The 18,109-nt window shown below is 39.0% G+C and overlaps 1 protein-coding gene across 1 annotated transcript in view; it reads right to left on the bottom strand.

The window, feature by feature from the left end:
- Window positions 1-7,679: 7,679 nt before the first annotated feature.
- Window positions 7,680-18,109, bottom strand: part of LOC128701631 (neural cell adhesion molecule 2-like) — a 431,261-nt gene continuing 420,831 nt past the window's right edge. Inside the window, exons 11-12 of the mRNA XM_070101740.1 lie at window positions 12,224-12,390; window positions 7,680-9,515 (exon numbers count right to left, since the gene is read on the bottom strand). Coding sequence (XP_069957841.1) covers window positions 9,009-9,515; window positions 12,224-12,390 — 674 coding nt within the window. The 3' untranslated portion in view covers window positions 7,680-9,008. The remainder of the gene's footprint in view (window positions 9,516-12,223; window positions 12,391-18,109) is intronic.

Consider the following 18,109-nt stretch of genomic DNA (forward strand, 5'->3'; position numbering starts at 1 on the left):
TTAAGTACTTAAGTACTTAATTGTTAAGTATTAAAGTACTTAATTGTTAAGTACTTAAAGTTTAAATCATGCTTATTTAATTACTAACACTCAAACGTATCTCATCCTTCAACGTTGGTAAATCTTACTTTGAGGAAAATTTGGACAGATTTTGACTTCTTGTCCAACTTTGTATTTTGACTTCTTGTCCTACTTTGTATTTTGACTTCTTGTCCTACTTTGTATTTTGACTTCTTGTCTAACTTTGTGTTTTGACTTCTTGTCCTACTTTGTATTTTGATTTCTTGTCTAACTTTGTATTTTGACTTCTTGTCCTACTTTGTATTTTGACTTCTCGTCCTACTTTGTATTTTGACTTCTTGTCCTACTTTGTATTTTGACTTCTTGTCCAACTTTGTATTTTGACTTCTTGTCCTACTTTGTATTTTGACTTCTTGTCCTACTTTGTATTTTGACTTCTTGTCCTACTTTGTATTTTGACTTCTTGTCCAACTTTGTATTTTGACTTCTCGTCCTACTTTCTATTTTCACGAAAGAAGCTGGGAAATTTGAAATATTAAAATTCATGCGATAATTTCTGAATGCTTCTTACAGTTAGCTTCACCTTTCAATGATGATAACTTGACAGGGAAAATTCCGAGTGGTTTCAAGCTTATTGTCCTGGTGTATTTTAGGAAATTGGTCTCGCTGGTAAAACATGAGAATGACGTTTTAGTTTGGCCTTAAAACTGATTGAATTAATTTAAGGCTATTTATGTTCTAATTTGCCATTTTTATTGAAGAAATTGGGATATTAGTGGCCTTTTGATTGTCGCAAGAGTAAAATGGTAAGTACCCGACGCTAGTTGTCTTCTTACCAAAGTCGAAAGAAACTTCTCAGTAACAGAACTAGAAGCCTTAGCCATTGTCTGGCTCTTGAGTCATTTTCGAGATACTATATACCAATATCCCATTAAGATCTATATTCCTGTTAAGCACACACACACACACACACACACACATAATATATATGTATATATATATATATATATATATATATATATATATATATATATATATATATATATATATATATATATATATATATATATATATATATTTATATATATATATATATATATATATTTTATATATATATATATATATATATATATATATATATATATATATATATATATATATATATATTATATATATATAATATATATATATATATATATATATATATATATATATATATATATATATATATATATATATATATATATATATATATATATATATATATGTATATATATATGTCGTGCCGAATATGTAAAACTGGTCAATTAGCAAGAACTCATTTAAAATTAAGTCCTTTCTAAAATTTTCTCTTATACGTTTAAAGATATATTTTTTTCATTAATGTTAATGTAAAAATTTCTAATTTTGCACCAAAAAAATCTTAGAAAACTTACCTAACCTTATTATAACAAGAGTAATTTATTTTAGCCAAACTCAATTAAATATATTTTAAATACGTTTACAATAATTTAGTACTAAACAAACTTAATCAAATATATTTTTTTCGTTAGGTTCAGAATAATTTTGGCGAAATTATTGCATACACAAATTTTCAGTTCCGGATCAGCCGGGCTGTGGCTCGTATGTTGGTTTGCGTGCAGCCAGCAGCAACAGCCTGGTTGATCAGGCTCTGATCCACCAGGAGGCCTGGTCTCAGACCGGGCCGCGGGGGCGTTGACCCCCGGAACTCTCTCCAGGTAAACTCCAGGTATGGCAAGATGAGCGTTGCTATTTAAGCCAAGATCGCAAGTTCTGCCTATTACAGTTTTTAAACTGCAACATTAACACCCCTCCTTCAGAGTGCAGGCACTGTACTTCCCATATCCAGGACTCAAGTCCGGCCTGCGGTTTCCCTGAACCCCTTCATAAATGTTACTTTGCTCACGCTCCAACAGCACGTCAAGTATTAAAAACCATTTGTCTCCATTCACTCCTATCAAACACGCTCACGCATGCCTGCTGGAAGTCCAAGCCCCTCGCACACAAAATCTCCTTTACCCCCTCCCTCCAACCTTTCCTTGGCCGACTCCTACCCCGCCTTCCTTCCACTACAGACTGATACACTCTTGAAGTTATTCTGTTTCGCTCCATTCTCTCCACATGTCCGAACCACCTCAACAACCCTTCCTTAGCCCTCTGGACAACAGTTATGGTAATCCCGCACCTCCTCCTAACTTCCAAACTACGAATTCTCTGCATTATATTCACACCACACATTGCTCTCAGACATGACATCTCCACTGCCTCCAGCCTTCTCCTCGCTGCAACATTCATCACCCATGCTTCACACCCATATACGAGCGTTGGTAAAACTATACTCTCATACATTCCCCTCTTTGCCTCCAAGGACAAAGTTCTTTGTGTCCACAGACTCCTAAGTGGACCACTCACCCTTTTCCCCTCATCAATTCTATGATTCACCTCATCTTTCATAGACCCATCCGCTGACACGTCCACTCCCAAATATCTGAATACATTCACCTCCTCCATACTCTCTCCCTCCAATCTGATATCCAGTCTTTCATCACCTAATCTTTTTGTTATCCTCATAACCTTACTCTTTCCTGTATTCACTTTCAATTTTCTTCTTTTGCACACCCTACCAAATTCATCCACCAATCTCTGCAACTTCTCTTCAGAATCTCCCTAGATCACAGTGTCATCAGCAAAGAGCAACTGTGACAACTCCCACTTTATGTGTGATTCTTTATCTTTTAACTCCACGCCTCTTGCCAAGACCCTCGCATTTACTTCTCTTACAACCCCATCTATAAATATATTAAACAACCACGGTGACATCACACATCCTTGTCTAAGGCCTACTTTTACTGGGAAATAATTTCCCTCTTTCGTACATACTCTAACTTGAGCCTCACTATCCTCGTAAAAACTCTTCACTGCTTTCAGTAACCTACCTCCTACACCATACACCTGCAACATCTGCCACATTGCCCCCCTATCCACCCTGTCATACGCCTTTTCCAAACCATAAATGCCACAAAGACCTCTTTAGCCTCATCTAAATACTGTTCACTTATATGTTTCACTGTAAACACCTGGTCCACACACCCCATACCTTTCCTAAAGCTTCCTTGTTCATCTGCTATCCTATTCTCCGTCTTACTCTTAATTCTTTCAATAATAACTCTACCATACACTTTGCCAGGTATACTCAACAGACTTATCCCCCTATAATTTTTGCACTCTCTTTTATCCCCTTTGCCTTTATACAAAGGAACTATGCATGCTCTCTGCCAATCCCTAGGTACCTTACCCTCTTACATACATTTATTAAATAATTGCATCAACCACTCCAAAACTATATCCCCACTATATATATATATATATATATATATATATATATATATATATATATATATATATATATATATATATATATATATATATATATATATATATATATATATATATATATATATATATATATATATATATATATATATATATATATATATATATATATATATGGTCTTATAAATAGCTCGGATGTTCCATTTTCTTTCAGTGTGTAAATTTTAGAAAGAAATACTGGAGGGTGTGTTTATTTACAGTGAAATTTGCAAATTCTCAGTGCATATACACACTGGGAAATATCTCCAGGTATATTTAACCTTTTTTAAAAGCTACACACGTCTCGATCTATATATATTTAGAGATATATTTTTTCTCTGTGTAATCTAAACTTATAATTAGAAAAATAATTAGAAAGACAAAACGAATTTATCTGAGTAATCTAAACTTATAATTAGAAAAATAATTAAAAGGCAAACCGAATTTATCGGTCTGAGTCTGAGTCGTCGTCACTCTGCTGAAGATTGTCTCAGATGCTAGTCGAAATACCCAGTTTCTCTCTTTAATTACTTTTACAGATAACTGATTTTTTTTACGTTAATGAACGTGCACTAATATATTGCTCTCACTCACTCACACACACACACACACACACACACACACACACACACACACACTCAAGAAATGATGGACAATGTGACAACAAAATGCAAGGAGGCAAAGGAGAGGTTTGTTCCCAAGGGAAACAGAAATAATGGGAAGAACAGAACAAGTCCTTTGTTCACCCAAAGGTGTAGGGAGGCAAAAACTAGGTGTACTGGAGAATGGAAAAGGTACAGAAGACAGAGAACTCAGGAAAATAAAGAGATTAGCCGAAGAGCCAGAAACGAATATGAAAATGACATAGCATCGAAAGTCAAGTCTGACCCGAAGCTGTTGTATAGCTACATCAGGAGGAAAACAACAGTCAAGGACCAGGTAATCAGACTGAGGAAGGGTGATGGGGAGTTCACAAGAAACGACCGAGAGGTATGTGAGGAGCTTAACACGAGATTTAAAGAAGTATTTACAGTGGAAACCAGTAGGACTCCAGGAAATCAGAACAGGGGGGTACACCAGCAAGTGCTGGATGAGGTACACATAACCAAGGAGGAGGTGAAGAAGCTGCTATATGAACTTGACACCTCAATTCGGTGGGACCAGACAACATCTCTCCGTGGGTCCTTAGAGAGGGAGCAGAGATGCTGTGTGTGCCATTAACAAAGATCTTCAACACATCCACTGAAACTGGGCAACTCCCTGAGGTATGGAAAATGGCAAATGTAGTCCCAATTTTTAAAAAGGGAGACAGACATGAGGCATTAAACTACAAACCTGTATCACTAACGTGTATAGTATGCAAAGTCATGGAGAAGATCATCAGGAGGAGACTGGTGGAGCACATGGAAAGAAACAAGTGTATAATTGATAACCAGCATGGTTTCAAGGAAGGAAAATCCTGTGTTACAAACCTACTGGAGTTTTATGACAAGGTGACAGAAGTAAGACAAGAGAGAGAGGGGTGGATCGACTGCATTTTTTTGGACTGCAAGAAGGTCTTCGACACAGTTCCTCACAAGAGGTTACTGCAAAAGCTAGAGGATCAGGCGCACATAACAGGAAAGGCACTGCAATGGATCAGAGAATACCTGACAGGGAGGCAACAACGAGCCATGGTACGTGACGAGGTGTCAGAGTGGGCGCCTGTGACAAGCGGGGTTCCACAGGGGTCAGTCCTAGGACCTGTGCTGTTTTTGGTCTATGTGAATGACATAACGGATGGGATAGACTCAGAAGTGTCCTTGTTTGCAGATGATGTGAAGTTAATGAGAAGAATCAAATCGGACAAGGATCAGGCAGGACTACAAAGAAACCTGGACAGGCTACAAGCCTGGTCCATCAATTGGCTCCTTGAGATCAACCCTGCCAAATGCAAAGTCGTGAAGATTGGGGAAGGGCAAAGAAGACCGCAGACACAGTATAGTCTAGATGATAAATTAGACACATGTGCAACTCTTGGGTATCTTTATTGAGGAAACGTTTCGCCACACAGTGGCTTCATCAGTCCATACGTAGGAGAAACTTGAAGAACAGGAGGAGAATGAGGTAATCAGTCCCTCACCCTTGAGTCGATGTGTTCAGTCCATCAATCTTGAATAGAATACGGCATATCAGCGGAGAAGCAGCTTATAAACCGTTTGGCAGGAGAGGTGCAGCAGTCATAGGTCGTGTCACATTTGTTCAATGTGGAAGTAGGTAGTGCCCAAGAATTAGGCAAGCGAAGAATTCCTAAGAATTAAGATCCCAAGAAGTTGCAGTGTCTGACAGATTTGTAGATGAATGGTTTATAAGCTGCTTCTCCGCTGATATGCCGTATTCTATTCAAGATTGATGGACTGAACACATCGACTCAAGGGTGAGGGACTGATTACCTCATTCTCCTCCTGTTCTTCAAGTTTCTCCTACGTATGGACTGATGAAGCCACTGTGTGGCGAAACGTTTCCTCAATAAAGATACCCAAGAGTTGCACATGTGTCTAATTTATCAACATGTCGGTTCTCTGAACCATTCATCTACAAATCTGTCAGACACTGCAACATCTTGGGATCTTAATGCTTAAGAATTCTTCGCTTGCCTAATTCTTGGGCACGACCTACTTCCACATTGAACAAATGTGACACGACCTATGACTGCTGCACCTCTCCTGCCAAACGGTTTATAAGCTGCTTCTCCGCTGATATGCCGTATTCTATTCAAGATTGATGGACTGAACACATCGACTCAAGGGTGAGGGACTGATTACCTCATTCTCCTCCTGTTCTTCAAGTTTCTCCTACGTATGGACTGATGAAGCCACTGTGTGGCGAAACGTTTCCTCAATAAAGATACCCAAGAGTTGCACATGTGTCTAATTTATCAACATGTCGGTTCTCTGAACCATTCATCTATAGTCTAGATGGCCAAAGACTGCAAACCTCACTCAAGGAAAAAGATCTGGGGGTGAGTATAACACCGAGCATATCTCCTGAGGCGCACATCAATCAGATAACTGCTGCAGCATACGAGCGTCTGGCAAACCTACGGATAGCGTTCCGTTACCTCAGTAAGGAATCGTTCAAGACTCTGTATACCAATTACGTCAGGCCCATACAGGAGTATGCAGCACCAATTTGGAATCCACACCTGGTCAAGCACGTCAAGAAATTAGAGAAAGTGCAAAGGTTTGCAACAAGACAAGTCCCAGAGCTAAGGGGATTGTCCTACGAAGAAAGGTTGAGGGAAATCGGCCTGACGACACTGGAGGACAGGAGGGTCAGGAGAGACATGATAACGACATATAAAATACTGCGCTGAGTAGACAAGGTGGACAAAGACGGGATGTTCCAGAGATGGGACACAGAAACAAGAGGTCACAATTGGAAGTTGAAGACTCAGACGAATCAAAGGGATGTTAGGAAGTATTTTTTCAGTCATAGAGTAGTCAGACAGTGGAATAGCCTAGACAGTGACGTAGTGGAGGTGGGAACCATACATAGTTTTAAGACGAGGTTTGATAAAGCCCATGGAGCAGGGAGAGAGAGGACCTAGTAGCAATCAGTGAAGAGGCGGGGCCAGGAGCTATGAATCGACCCCTGCAACCACAAATAGGTGAGTACAAATAAGTGAGTACACACACACACATACACACACACACACACACACACACTCTCTCTCTCTCTTTCTCTCTCTCTCTCTCTCATCATGCATTAAAGAGGACAGGCCATAATATTTGGTGAGAACAAGTTAGTACCATATCAGTGACGCGATTATCGGACGAAGCCTAAAGATTTCACCATTACTTGTGTTGACAGATACACACACACACAAACTTACCTCTTAAAGACAAGACATAAAAGTAAGCTTATGCGAAGAAGAGTGTATACTTTGTACTCAGGTGTACGGACACGGCAAACTGTGGTCTACATATCACAGTGTATGTGTTCGTACTGTGCACGACCCAGTGTACACAAGCGTTCCTGGAACACACGTTAGAGTAAACGAAGGTATTCCCAGTGTACATGGTGCAGTATTCAAAACGGTTCCTGGTACAGAGTACATAAGCGTTCCTGGAGTACATGGTTCAGCTTACCTAAGTGATCGTAGTGTACATAACACAAGATGTACAGATATTCCTAGTGAACACAAATTTTTTTAATCAAAACAAATCCTAGGTAACTATATACATTGTTTGGCACGAAAGGAAAATTATACACAATGTTTAATCTCTGATCTATATAATCTTGAAGAGAAAACAGGATCAAATTTTGCCCTATATTTTTTATAATAAGAGTCATGTTTCTCATCACACTTTCAACGCTTCTAGGAAGAGTTGGATTTCTTATCGTATATTCAATACTTCTAGTAAGTGTTGCATTTTCATTTCTCATTGAACGTTTCCCTAAATTTTGGTCTCTGGTTTCGAGGGTTCATTTAGCCTTGCAAATCGGCCTGAGACCAAGCTCGTTCAGTCTTTTCAAAAAAATTCACCAGACTTTTTAAAATTAATTTAAAATTAGTTCGTGATTTGTTCCAACCTAAATGTTCTTTATTTAGATCATCATTCCATAGTTCGGATCATTTACCGGATAGTTTATGTAGTTAATTAGATAATTCACGACATTCACTCTTTGTCAAGATTTTTATTCAATGATGCAGGTTATTCACCTAGATGTTCAGGTCGTTCACTCTTTGGTTCAGGTCGTTCACTCTTTGGTTCAGGTCGTTCACTCGTCAGTTCAAATATGCTAACACATGACTCATAACATGACACACTCGTGAAACATAATGTGCCTGGAGAGCCACGTAACACATGGGCATATACACCGAGAAGTGTACATCTCTCAGTTTATATTAGCCGAGAGGGATCTCGATGTATATAAACTAAGAGTTTAACTGAATCGAAATTAGAAGTACTCTTGACTGCCAGTTTACAGATGAAATACAACCTTAATAACCTGGCCGCCAATCAGCCAAGTGACACGTGAGGTCGTAGTTAAGAGGATCAAGTGTACAAGTGTTGTCTAGTAATTATAAGTGTTACACTTTACCGCATTATAATTTAAATATCACTCAAGCTCATTTTTATGTTTAAATGTCAGAGCATTGATCGTGACGTCGTTCTGGTTAAGCTTCAGTTCCGGCTGGAGTTGTTATTGGCATGAAGGATCTACTTGAGACTTGCAGAAAGTATAAGAGGCTTTTATATGCCAGTTTTATATTCTGAACCAAAATTTATGCAGGCAACTTAACATGACTTTTCTAAAATTTATTTATCATGAAAAATTAAATATACCTTATTTAAAAATTGATATAAGTACATTTTTTCAATGTTTTGGGGGATGGGAGAAAGAATCTTCAGGTGACTGATGTCACACTGCAATACAGTATTAGTTGTCAGAAAATATTAATCATCGATTATTAGAGATAAATTCAAGTATCAGACATTAACCATGAAGAATCAGTAAGAGGACCTACTGTAAGGGTAACTGAGTCATGCAATGGTTAATATATTTCGTCTCTCGCGGGCAGCTGAGGCCAGATTGGTGGATTTATGTCACACTTCACTCTCTTCATGATTAACCACTAGGACCGTCTTTACTGTGGTCTGCTTATTGTCTTCTGGAAGGATGGGCGGGGTCAACTGATGCCTACCAAACTCGTATGGGGGTGTTATGGGTGTAGTGTGGGCTAAACTATCGAGATTTCCCGTCATGGTCTCCTGGGAACACATGGCACTCATCACCAAGCTATTTCTTGGACACATGTTACCATCCTGTCCCACTATATTGCTACCCAGTAGGCTAACCATACTGCCACCCATTACTCCCACCGCGCTGCCACCCAAGCCGCTGCCCATCACTTCACACGCAGAACTAGCGACAATCCCACCGCTGCCACCACTTCTGATAGGGACGACTCCCGTAGACACAGGAACTCCCGGTATGGCAAGGTCTATGGACGTGTATACAGTGGGTTCTATCTTGCAGTGAGAGAAGGTGGCGGTGCTGTACTGATCCCTGCCGCTGGGAAGCGACAGTTCAGCATACAGCAAATCCTCAGTCTGTGCCGGAGACAAAGAAAAAAAATGTTATGTACTGAAGCATCAGTTAAGAAATAAAGTGTTCAATATAAACATGATCACATAGTGTACGATCATGCGATTTTACACTTTTTAAGAACCTATTTAACAATGAATTTCTACCTGTGGGTATCAGTGCGTGTGTAAGTAAATCTTTGTTCATAAATGCCTTTGTACCTATAGATGCATTCGTACCTGTAGGCATTTTCTGTACCTGTGGGTACTTCAGCATTTTTGTGTCAATAGGAAATTCTGAGCCTCTGCATCACTCTGCCCATGGGTACGTTTATTACTTTGAGTGCATTTGTATCAGAAAATAACTTTGTGCCTGTGGATACTTTTGTACTTCGGTTATGAGAGCTTCGACTCTACTGTGCTACAGATGTCATAGCCTAGTAGTGGGAGTCGCAGCGTTCACAAGTATTAAACTGTAATCAAAATCTTAGGCTGGAATTAAAATCCTAATTGTTAAAGGGAAGGATTGGTAAGTTAGCCGAAGGCCTAGGTCGGATGACCAAAAACTACAGTGGAGGGTTATCATGTGACTAAGACCCGAGCCAGGAAATATTTGTCATGTTTTCTGAATCTAACCTGAACTATCCCAGTCTAAGCTAAACTAACCCAATCTAAGCTAAACTAACCCACTCTAAGCTAAGCTAATCCAGGCTGGGAAAGAAATAAAAAATTCTTTCCACTGATATCGTCCATTTCATAATCTATCCTTTCTTATTTTTTTTTTCATTTAACACCACTCACACTTCCTTCTTCCACTCCACCTACCGTATTCACTCCATCTGCTCTTTGCATACCCATTTCACCTAACACATGCACTTCAAGTCGTATGAGTGATGGTGAAAGTGTTGAATATTGACGAAAGTTTGTTTCTGTCTTTTTGGGGTTTTCTTTCTTTTTGGGTCACGCTGCCTCGGTGTGAAAGGTTTTTCCATTTCTCTTCTGGCTTTACAGAACACTCCTTGAGGCGGAAATACCTTCGTTCCGCGCTTGGTGCTTTCATAAGTATATTTCTTGAATCCATTTACGGGTTGAAGTGGCAAAGGTTCCTCAACAAAGCTCACTTTGTTCCATTAATAATGATTCCAGAAAGATTAGCTTATCCTAAACAAAACTTCACACTCTCCACAAAAATCGTTTATATTCAATTTGACTCATTCCATTAGGCTCATCTTATCGAGGTTATAATCTAGTTCACCCCAAAGAAATCAACATATCCAGCTATAATCTAACACAAGAATGAACTTACTGTCCCTGTGATATTTCAGTTCAAGGCACATAGCTTTTCCTCTCTTAATCACTATCAGGTTCAATTCATAAAGTATATTGTACAGGTCATAATCTTGTTTACCCTCTATAACCCATCTTATGTGATTCTTATTACATCTTTAACCAGCTCCACCAGTTTTTCTTTCTCATAATTTAATTGACAAGAATTTCCATTCAGGTATTATTGTTTCGTCCCATCTTAACCCAAAAGACCTAAAAATACGTTCACTAAAGTTTTACCATGCACTGTTTTAGTTGCTCCGCCGGCTTGTTCCTTCATTTACAATCAACTTCATCCCGTCCACTCCTCCATGTCGACCAACTCTGACAGATGGTAATTACCAAGTAATAGCAACTCCAGCTCTAATGGAACTAAGCCTTTGAAGCTCTCGCTGCTTCTGAGCCCATAGTGGAATATCTGACGATATCCTCATCTCTCTAATGAAGTCTCTCAGGTCTGCTTGACAGAATTTATCACTTGATACTAAAGCCATCTTGTATGATGAAATATGATATGGGAACATAGGGTAGGGAAGGGTAGGGTAGTGAATGGTTGGGTAGGGAAGGGTTGGATAAGGAATGGTAGGGTAGAGAAGGGTAGGGTAGAATTGGGTAGGCAAGGGTAGGGTAGGGTAAGGTATGGTACGGAAAGGTAGGGTAAGGTAGCTACACACTGAAGGTGGTCCCATTATGTATCTCTGATATAGAACAGAATAGATGCACACTACAGGTGTTCCCATCACGTAACTCTCACAATGAAGTGAAGTGTTGCACACTGGGTTTTCTCTCCTTATAATCGCTGTTTAGTAATGTTTCCTTCACACAGGTCATCACCTCTGTAAAGATATACGGCACTTTCAATATTTCAACCTCGGGCTACCACGACAAAACAGAGGTTAGGTGATCTGACAGACGCAGCTTGGACCTGTGGCCTTCCACACCTGACTTTACTTTTCCCTAAATATCTGAAACTCTCTCATGGCTTGTATTGGATTGACAAAGCTCCCATTAGCTATACATTCTCTAATACAGTGTTCCAGCATTGCTCTTGTGTGATGTTTACATTCTGTCGATACAGGTTCACCAAATTCCTATTATCATTTCGGGTAGTGTAGCCACTCACTGTGTACCAGCAATGTAACTAAAGAACAAAAAGCACAATACCGTAGCTGAAACAATACATAAATTAACCCACAGTATATTTGTGTAATGTATCTCTAATAATAATATTGTAGCCAGACTGCTGATGTTCCTACATTGTAACTTTCGTCTACAAGTATATAGCTACATAATGCGGGTGTTCCACAATTTATCCGTGATATATGAAATAGTATAGCTGCACAAAACAATAAGAAACAATTTGCCCTTTCTCGTCGTCAGGTTCCGTGTCCTTCCCAGGGTCTACCAACCTGAGGCTCGGCTGCTGCCAAGGGTCTTGATGTCCTGAGATAGGTGCCGTACACACTACTGGGATAGGGAACGGAGGCGCAGATATGAACACTACCAAAGCCGCCGTCCTCAGGGGTTGTGGGACTAGTTTTCTCCGCCTCTGCGTTGCCTGCAGCAGATGAACACACTGTAACAGCAGTTGGACCACTTTAAGTGGGAGCGACTTGTTTTATGTCGACGAATCGTAATATAAAAATAATTATTTGACATACATTTCCAAGTTTTCCTGTTTTGATATAAAAAACATTTTTATTCTATTCTATCATAGGAGCTATAAAATGAACTGTAAAACTATATTGCTAAAAACTTTGAATAAACCCTTAAAGCAATTGTAAATATTTATCCTCTGAGTAAAACAACGATTACTACTGCAGTAAATATTGAAATCGTATGTTCTCCAGGGAAATTATAATAAAATCAATCTGATGTTAATGTATAGCTAAAAGTACACAAAATTATTTCATTACGAAAGTGTAATAATACTTCTAGTCAATATTACTGATATAAACACAGACACGCATTAAAACAGAAAATATTTATTATTATCATATATATATATATATATATATATATATATATATATATATATATATATATATATGTCGTGCCGAATAGGCAGAATTTGCGATCTTGGCTTAAATAGCAACGCTCATCTTGCCATATAGGACAAGTGAAAATTTGTGTATGCAATAATTTCGCCAAAATCATTCTGAACCTAACGAAAAAAATATATTTCATTGTGTTTGTTTAGTATTAAATTACTGTAAACAAATCTAAAATATATTTAGTTGGGTTAGGCTAAAATAAATTGCTCTTGTTATAATAAGGTTAGGTAAGTTTTCTAAGTTTCTTCTGGTGCAAAATTAAAAAAAATACATTAACATTAATGAAAAAAATATATCTTTAAACGTATAAGAGAAAATTTTAGAAAGGACTTAATTTTAAATGAGGTCTTGCTAATTGACCAGTTTTACATATTCGGCACGACATATGTATATATAAAACTGCAACATTAACACCCCTCCTTCAGAGTGCAGGCACTGTACTTCCCATCTCCAGGACTCAAGTCCGGCCAGCCGGTTTCCCTGAATCCCTTCACAAATGTTACTTTGCTCACACTCCAACAGCACGTCAAGTATTAAAAACCATTTGTCTCCATTCACTCCTATCAAATACGCTCACGCATGGTTGTTGGAAGTCCAAGCCCCTCGCACACAAAACCTCCTTTACCCCCTCCCTCCAACCTTTCCTAGGCCGACCCCTACCTCGCCTTCTCTCCACTACAGACTTATAAACCCTCGAAGTCATTCTGTTTCGTTCCATTCTCTCTACATGTCCGAACCACCTCAACATCCCTTTCCTCATCCCTCTGGACAACAGTTTTGGCAATCCCGCACCTCCTCCTAACTTCCAAACTTCGAATTCTCAGCATTATATTCACACCACACATTGCCCTCAGAGATGACATCTCCACTGCCTCCAGTCTTCTCCTCTCTGCAACATTCATCACCCATGCTTCACACCCATATACGAGAGTTGGTAAAACTATACTCTCATACATTCCCCTCTTTGCCTCCAAGGACAAAGTTCTTTGTCTCCACAGACTCCTAAGTGCACCGCTCACCCTTTTCCCATCATCAATTCTATGATTCACCTCATCTTTCATAGACTCATCTGCTGACACGTCCACTTCCAAATATCTGAATACATTCACCTCCTCCATACTCTCTCCCTCCAATCTGATATCCAGTCTTTCCTCACCTAATCTTTTCGTTATCCTCATAACCTTACTCTTTCCTATATTCACTTTTAATTTTCTTCTTTTACATACCCTACCAAATTCATCCACCAACCTCTGCAACTTCTCTTCGAATCTCCCAAAAGCACAGTGTCATCAGCAAAAAAGCAACTTTGTGTTTGAAGTTTTATCTTTTAACACCACACCTCTTGCCAAGACCCTAGCATTCATTTCTCTTACAACCCCATCTATAAATATATTGAACAATCACGGTGACATCACATATCCTTGTCTAGTGACATCACATATCCTTGTCTAAGGCCTACTTTTACTGGGAAATAATCTAACTCTTTCCTACATACTCTAACCTGAGCCTCAGTATCCTCGTAAAAACTCTTCACTGCTTTCAGTAACCTACCTCCTATACCATACACATTCAACATCTGCCACATTGCCCCCATATCCACCCTGTCATACGCCTTTTCCAAATCCATAAATACCACACAAACCCCTTTAGCCTTATCTAAATACTGTTCACCTATATGTTTCACTGTAAACACTTGGTCTACTCACCCCCTACCTTTCCTAAAGCCTCCTTGTTCATCTGCTATCCAACTCTCCGTCTTACTCTTAATTCTTTCAATAATAACCCTGCAATGCACTTTACCAGGAATACTCAACAGACTTATCCCCCTATAATTTTTACACTCCCTTTTGTCCCCTTTGCCTTTATACAAAGGAACTATGAATGCTCTCTGCCAATCCCTAGGTACCTTACCCTCTTTCATACATCTATAAAATAATAGCACCAACCACTCCATAAAAAATAATAGCACCAACCACTCCATAACTATACCCCCACCTGCTTTTAACATTTCTATCTTTATCCCATCAATGCCAGCTGCCTTACCCCTTTCATTCTACCCACTGCCTCACACACTTTCCACACACTCACAACTGGCTCTTCCTCACTCCTACACGATGTTATTCCTACTTGCCCTGTACTTGAAATCACAGCTTCCCTATCTTCATCAACATTTAACAATTCCTCAAAATATTCCCTCCGTCTTCCCGATGCCTTTAAATTTCCATTTAATAACTCTCCTCTCCTATTTTTAACTGACTAATCCATTTGTTCCCTAGGCTTCCTCAGCCTGTTAATCACACTCCAAAACTTTTTCTTATTTTCAACAAAATTTGTTGATAACATCTCACCCACTCTCTCATTTGCTCTCTCTTTATATTGCTTCATCACTCTCTAAACCACTCTTTTTCTCTCCATGTACTCTTCCCTCTTTGCATCACTTCCACTTTGTGAAAACCTCTCATATGCTAACTTTTTCTTCCTTACTACTCTCTTTACATCATCATTCCACCAATCGCTCTTCTTCCCTCCTGCACCCACTTTCCAGTAACCACAAAATCCTGCTGAACACTCTAACACTACATTCGTAAACCTACCCATACATCTTCGACCCCATTGCCAATACTCTCACCAGCCCATCTATCCTCCAATAGTTGTTTACATCTTACCCTAACTGCCTCCTCTTTTAGTTTATAAACCTTAACCTCTCTCTTACTTGCTTCTTCTATTTTCCTTGTATCCCATCTACCTTTTACTCTCACTGTAGCTACAACTAAAAAGTGATTTGATATATCTGTAGCCCCTCTAAAAACATGTTCATCCTGAAGTCTACTCAACAGTCTTTTATTTACCCATACATAGTCCAAAAAACTACTGTCATTACACCCTACATCATATCTTGCATATTTGTTTATCCTCTTTTTCTTAAAATATGTATTACCTATAACTAAACCCCTTTCTATACAAAGTTAAGTCAAAAAGCTCCCATTATCACTTACACCTGGCACCCCAAACTTACCTACCACACCCTCTCTGTTTCTCTTAGTTTAGCATTTATGTCCCCTACCACAATTACTCTCTCACTTGGTTCAGAGGTTCCTATACATTCGCTTAACATCTCCCAAAATCTCTCTCCTTTCTCTACACTCCTCTCTTCTCCTGGTACATACACGCGTATTATGACCCACTTTTCGCAGACAACCCTTATTTTAATCCACATAATCCTTGAATTTACACATTTATATTCCCTCTTCTCCTTCCATAACTTATCCTTCAACATTATTGCCACCCCTTCCTAAGCTCTAACTCTCTCAGATACTCCTAACTTAATACCATTTATTTCTCTCCACCCAAACTCATCTACCCCCTTGAACTTTGTTTCACTTAGGGCCATGACATCCAACTTCTTTTCATTCATAACATCAGCAATCATCTCTTTCTTGTCATCCGCACTACGTCCACTCACATTTAAGCATCCCAGTTTTATAAAGTTTTTTCTTCTCTTTTTTAGTAAATGTCTACAGGAGAAGGGGTTACTAGCCCATTGCTCCCGGCATTTTAGTAGCTTCATACGACACGCATGGCTTACGGAGGAAAGATTCTTTTCCACTTCCCCATGGACAATAGAGGAAATAAAGAAGAACAAGAGCCATTTAGAAAAAAAAGAAAAACCTACATGTGTGTATGTAAATGTATGCTTGTGCGTGTCTGTGTAGTATGATCTAAGTGCAAGTAGAAGTAGCAAGATATACCTTTTATCCAGCGTGTTTATGAGACAGAAAAAGACACCAGCAATCCTACCATCATGTAAAACAGTTACAGGTTTCTGTTTCACAGTCATCTGGCAGGACGGTAGTACCTCCCTGGGTGGTTGCTGTCTACCAACCTACTACCTATATCCGTGTTGCAGTCAACACATCAGGAGCTTGCAAAATTGCAGAAAAGAAGAGGATGTCCAAGCCAGTACGTTCACAAAGGACAGAAGGATGAATATTATAGCATTAGAAAAATCCCACAAGCATTGATATTGCTATAGCCTAAACGAAATTAACGTGGCAAAAATAAAAAAAATAGGCCACACCCTTCTATGATATAAGTAACTCTACATACATAAATATATTATCAGCGATATAGAAATCACTGGCAATTATGGCGCGTAGCCACCCACGGGACAGGTCCATTTAAAGGGGGTACACAAGAATACGTTAACATTTAAATTGGAGACTTCTACAAGTTATGTAAAGGAAATGGGGCTAATTAAAATAATCTCATTTAAAGAGGGAGGCATCTGTAAAAACAAGGAAGACGGCCACAGATATTCAACCAACATAATTCTGAGGGAGGAATCTGTAAAAACAAGGAAGACGGCCACAGATATTCAACCCACATAATTCTGAGGGAGGAATCTGTAAAAACAAGGAAGACGGCCACAGATATTCAACCCACATAATTCTGAGACAAGCTCTGGTTCATCCTTCAGAAACTGCACGAAAAATAGGTCCTAATTCCTCGGTGTGGCACTACAATTAAGACAGTCTAATGCATTCGTATAAGAGCCTAATTTTAGACTGTGTACTATTGCCTCAACTAAAGACGAATATAATTTGAGCAATCCGTCACTGATATTGTATAATGAATGCCTATCATGCTTAATAATTGTCGATTCTACAATATTCCTTACAAACCAAGAGGAAGAAGGGAAGATGACTCTTACTTCCCGCCAGTTTGCCGGGTTATTACAATCTCTAATATGGTTAAATATTGTGTTCGACTCCTGTGCTATACGTATCGAGTAACAGTGTTGGGAAATTCTCACCGCTATTGGCTTTCCGTTTGTCCCAAATAGGAGAAACTGCAGCCATTGCGACCAACTCTGTGAACACCACCAACACGTTGTTGTGGTGCATTCTTTATCAAGATGCTTCTAACAGTCCATGAATTTTTAAATACTACTTGTATATTAAATCTTCTAAGAGCATTCGGCAGGATAGATAAATTCTCGTTGTATGGGAAGATCAGCACATTCTTGGTCTGCCGTGTTATACTAGGTATATTTTTCTCTCTCTATCTCTCTCCCTCCCTCACTCACTCCATGTGAAGACGTCCTTTGGAAAAGTACTTGCTTCGACATCCTCCTCTTCTCTGCAAATTTGCAAGCTCCTGATGATGTGTTGAATGCAACACGAAAGGTCTAGAGCTATCATTCTACTCGCCACGTGGTTCTTTTTCATCCTGTATCGTTGG

The sequence above is a fragment of the Cherax quadricarinatus genome, chromosome 78 (genome assembly GCF_038502225.1).
Source record: "Cherax quadricarinatus isolate ZL_2023a chromosome 78, ASM3850222v1, whole genome shotgun sequence".
NCBI classification, from domain to species: domain Eukaryota; kingdom Metazoa; phylum Arthropoda; class Malacostraca; order Decapoda; family Parastacidae; genus Cherax; species Cherax quadricarinatus.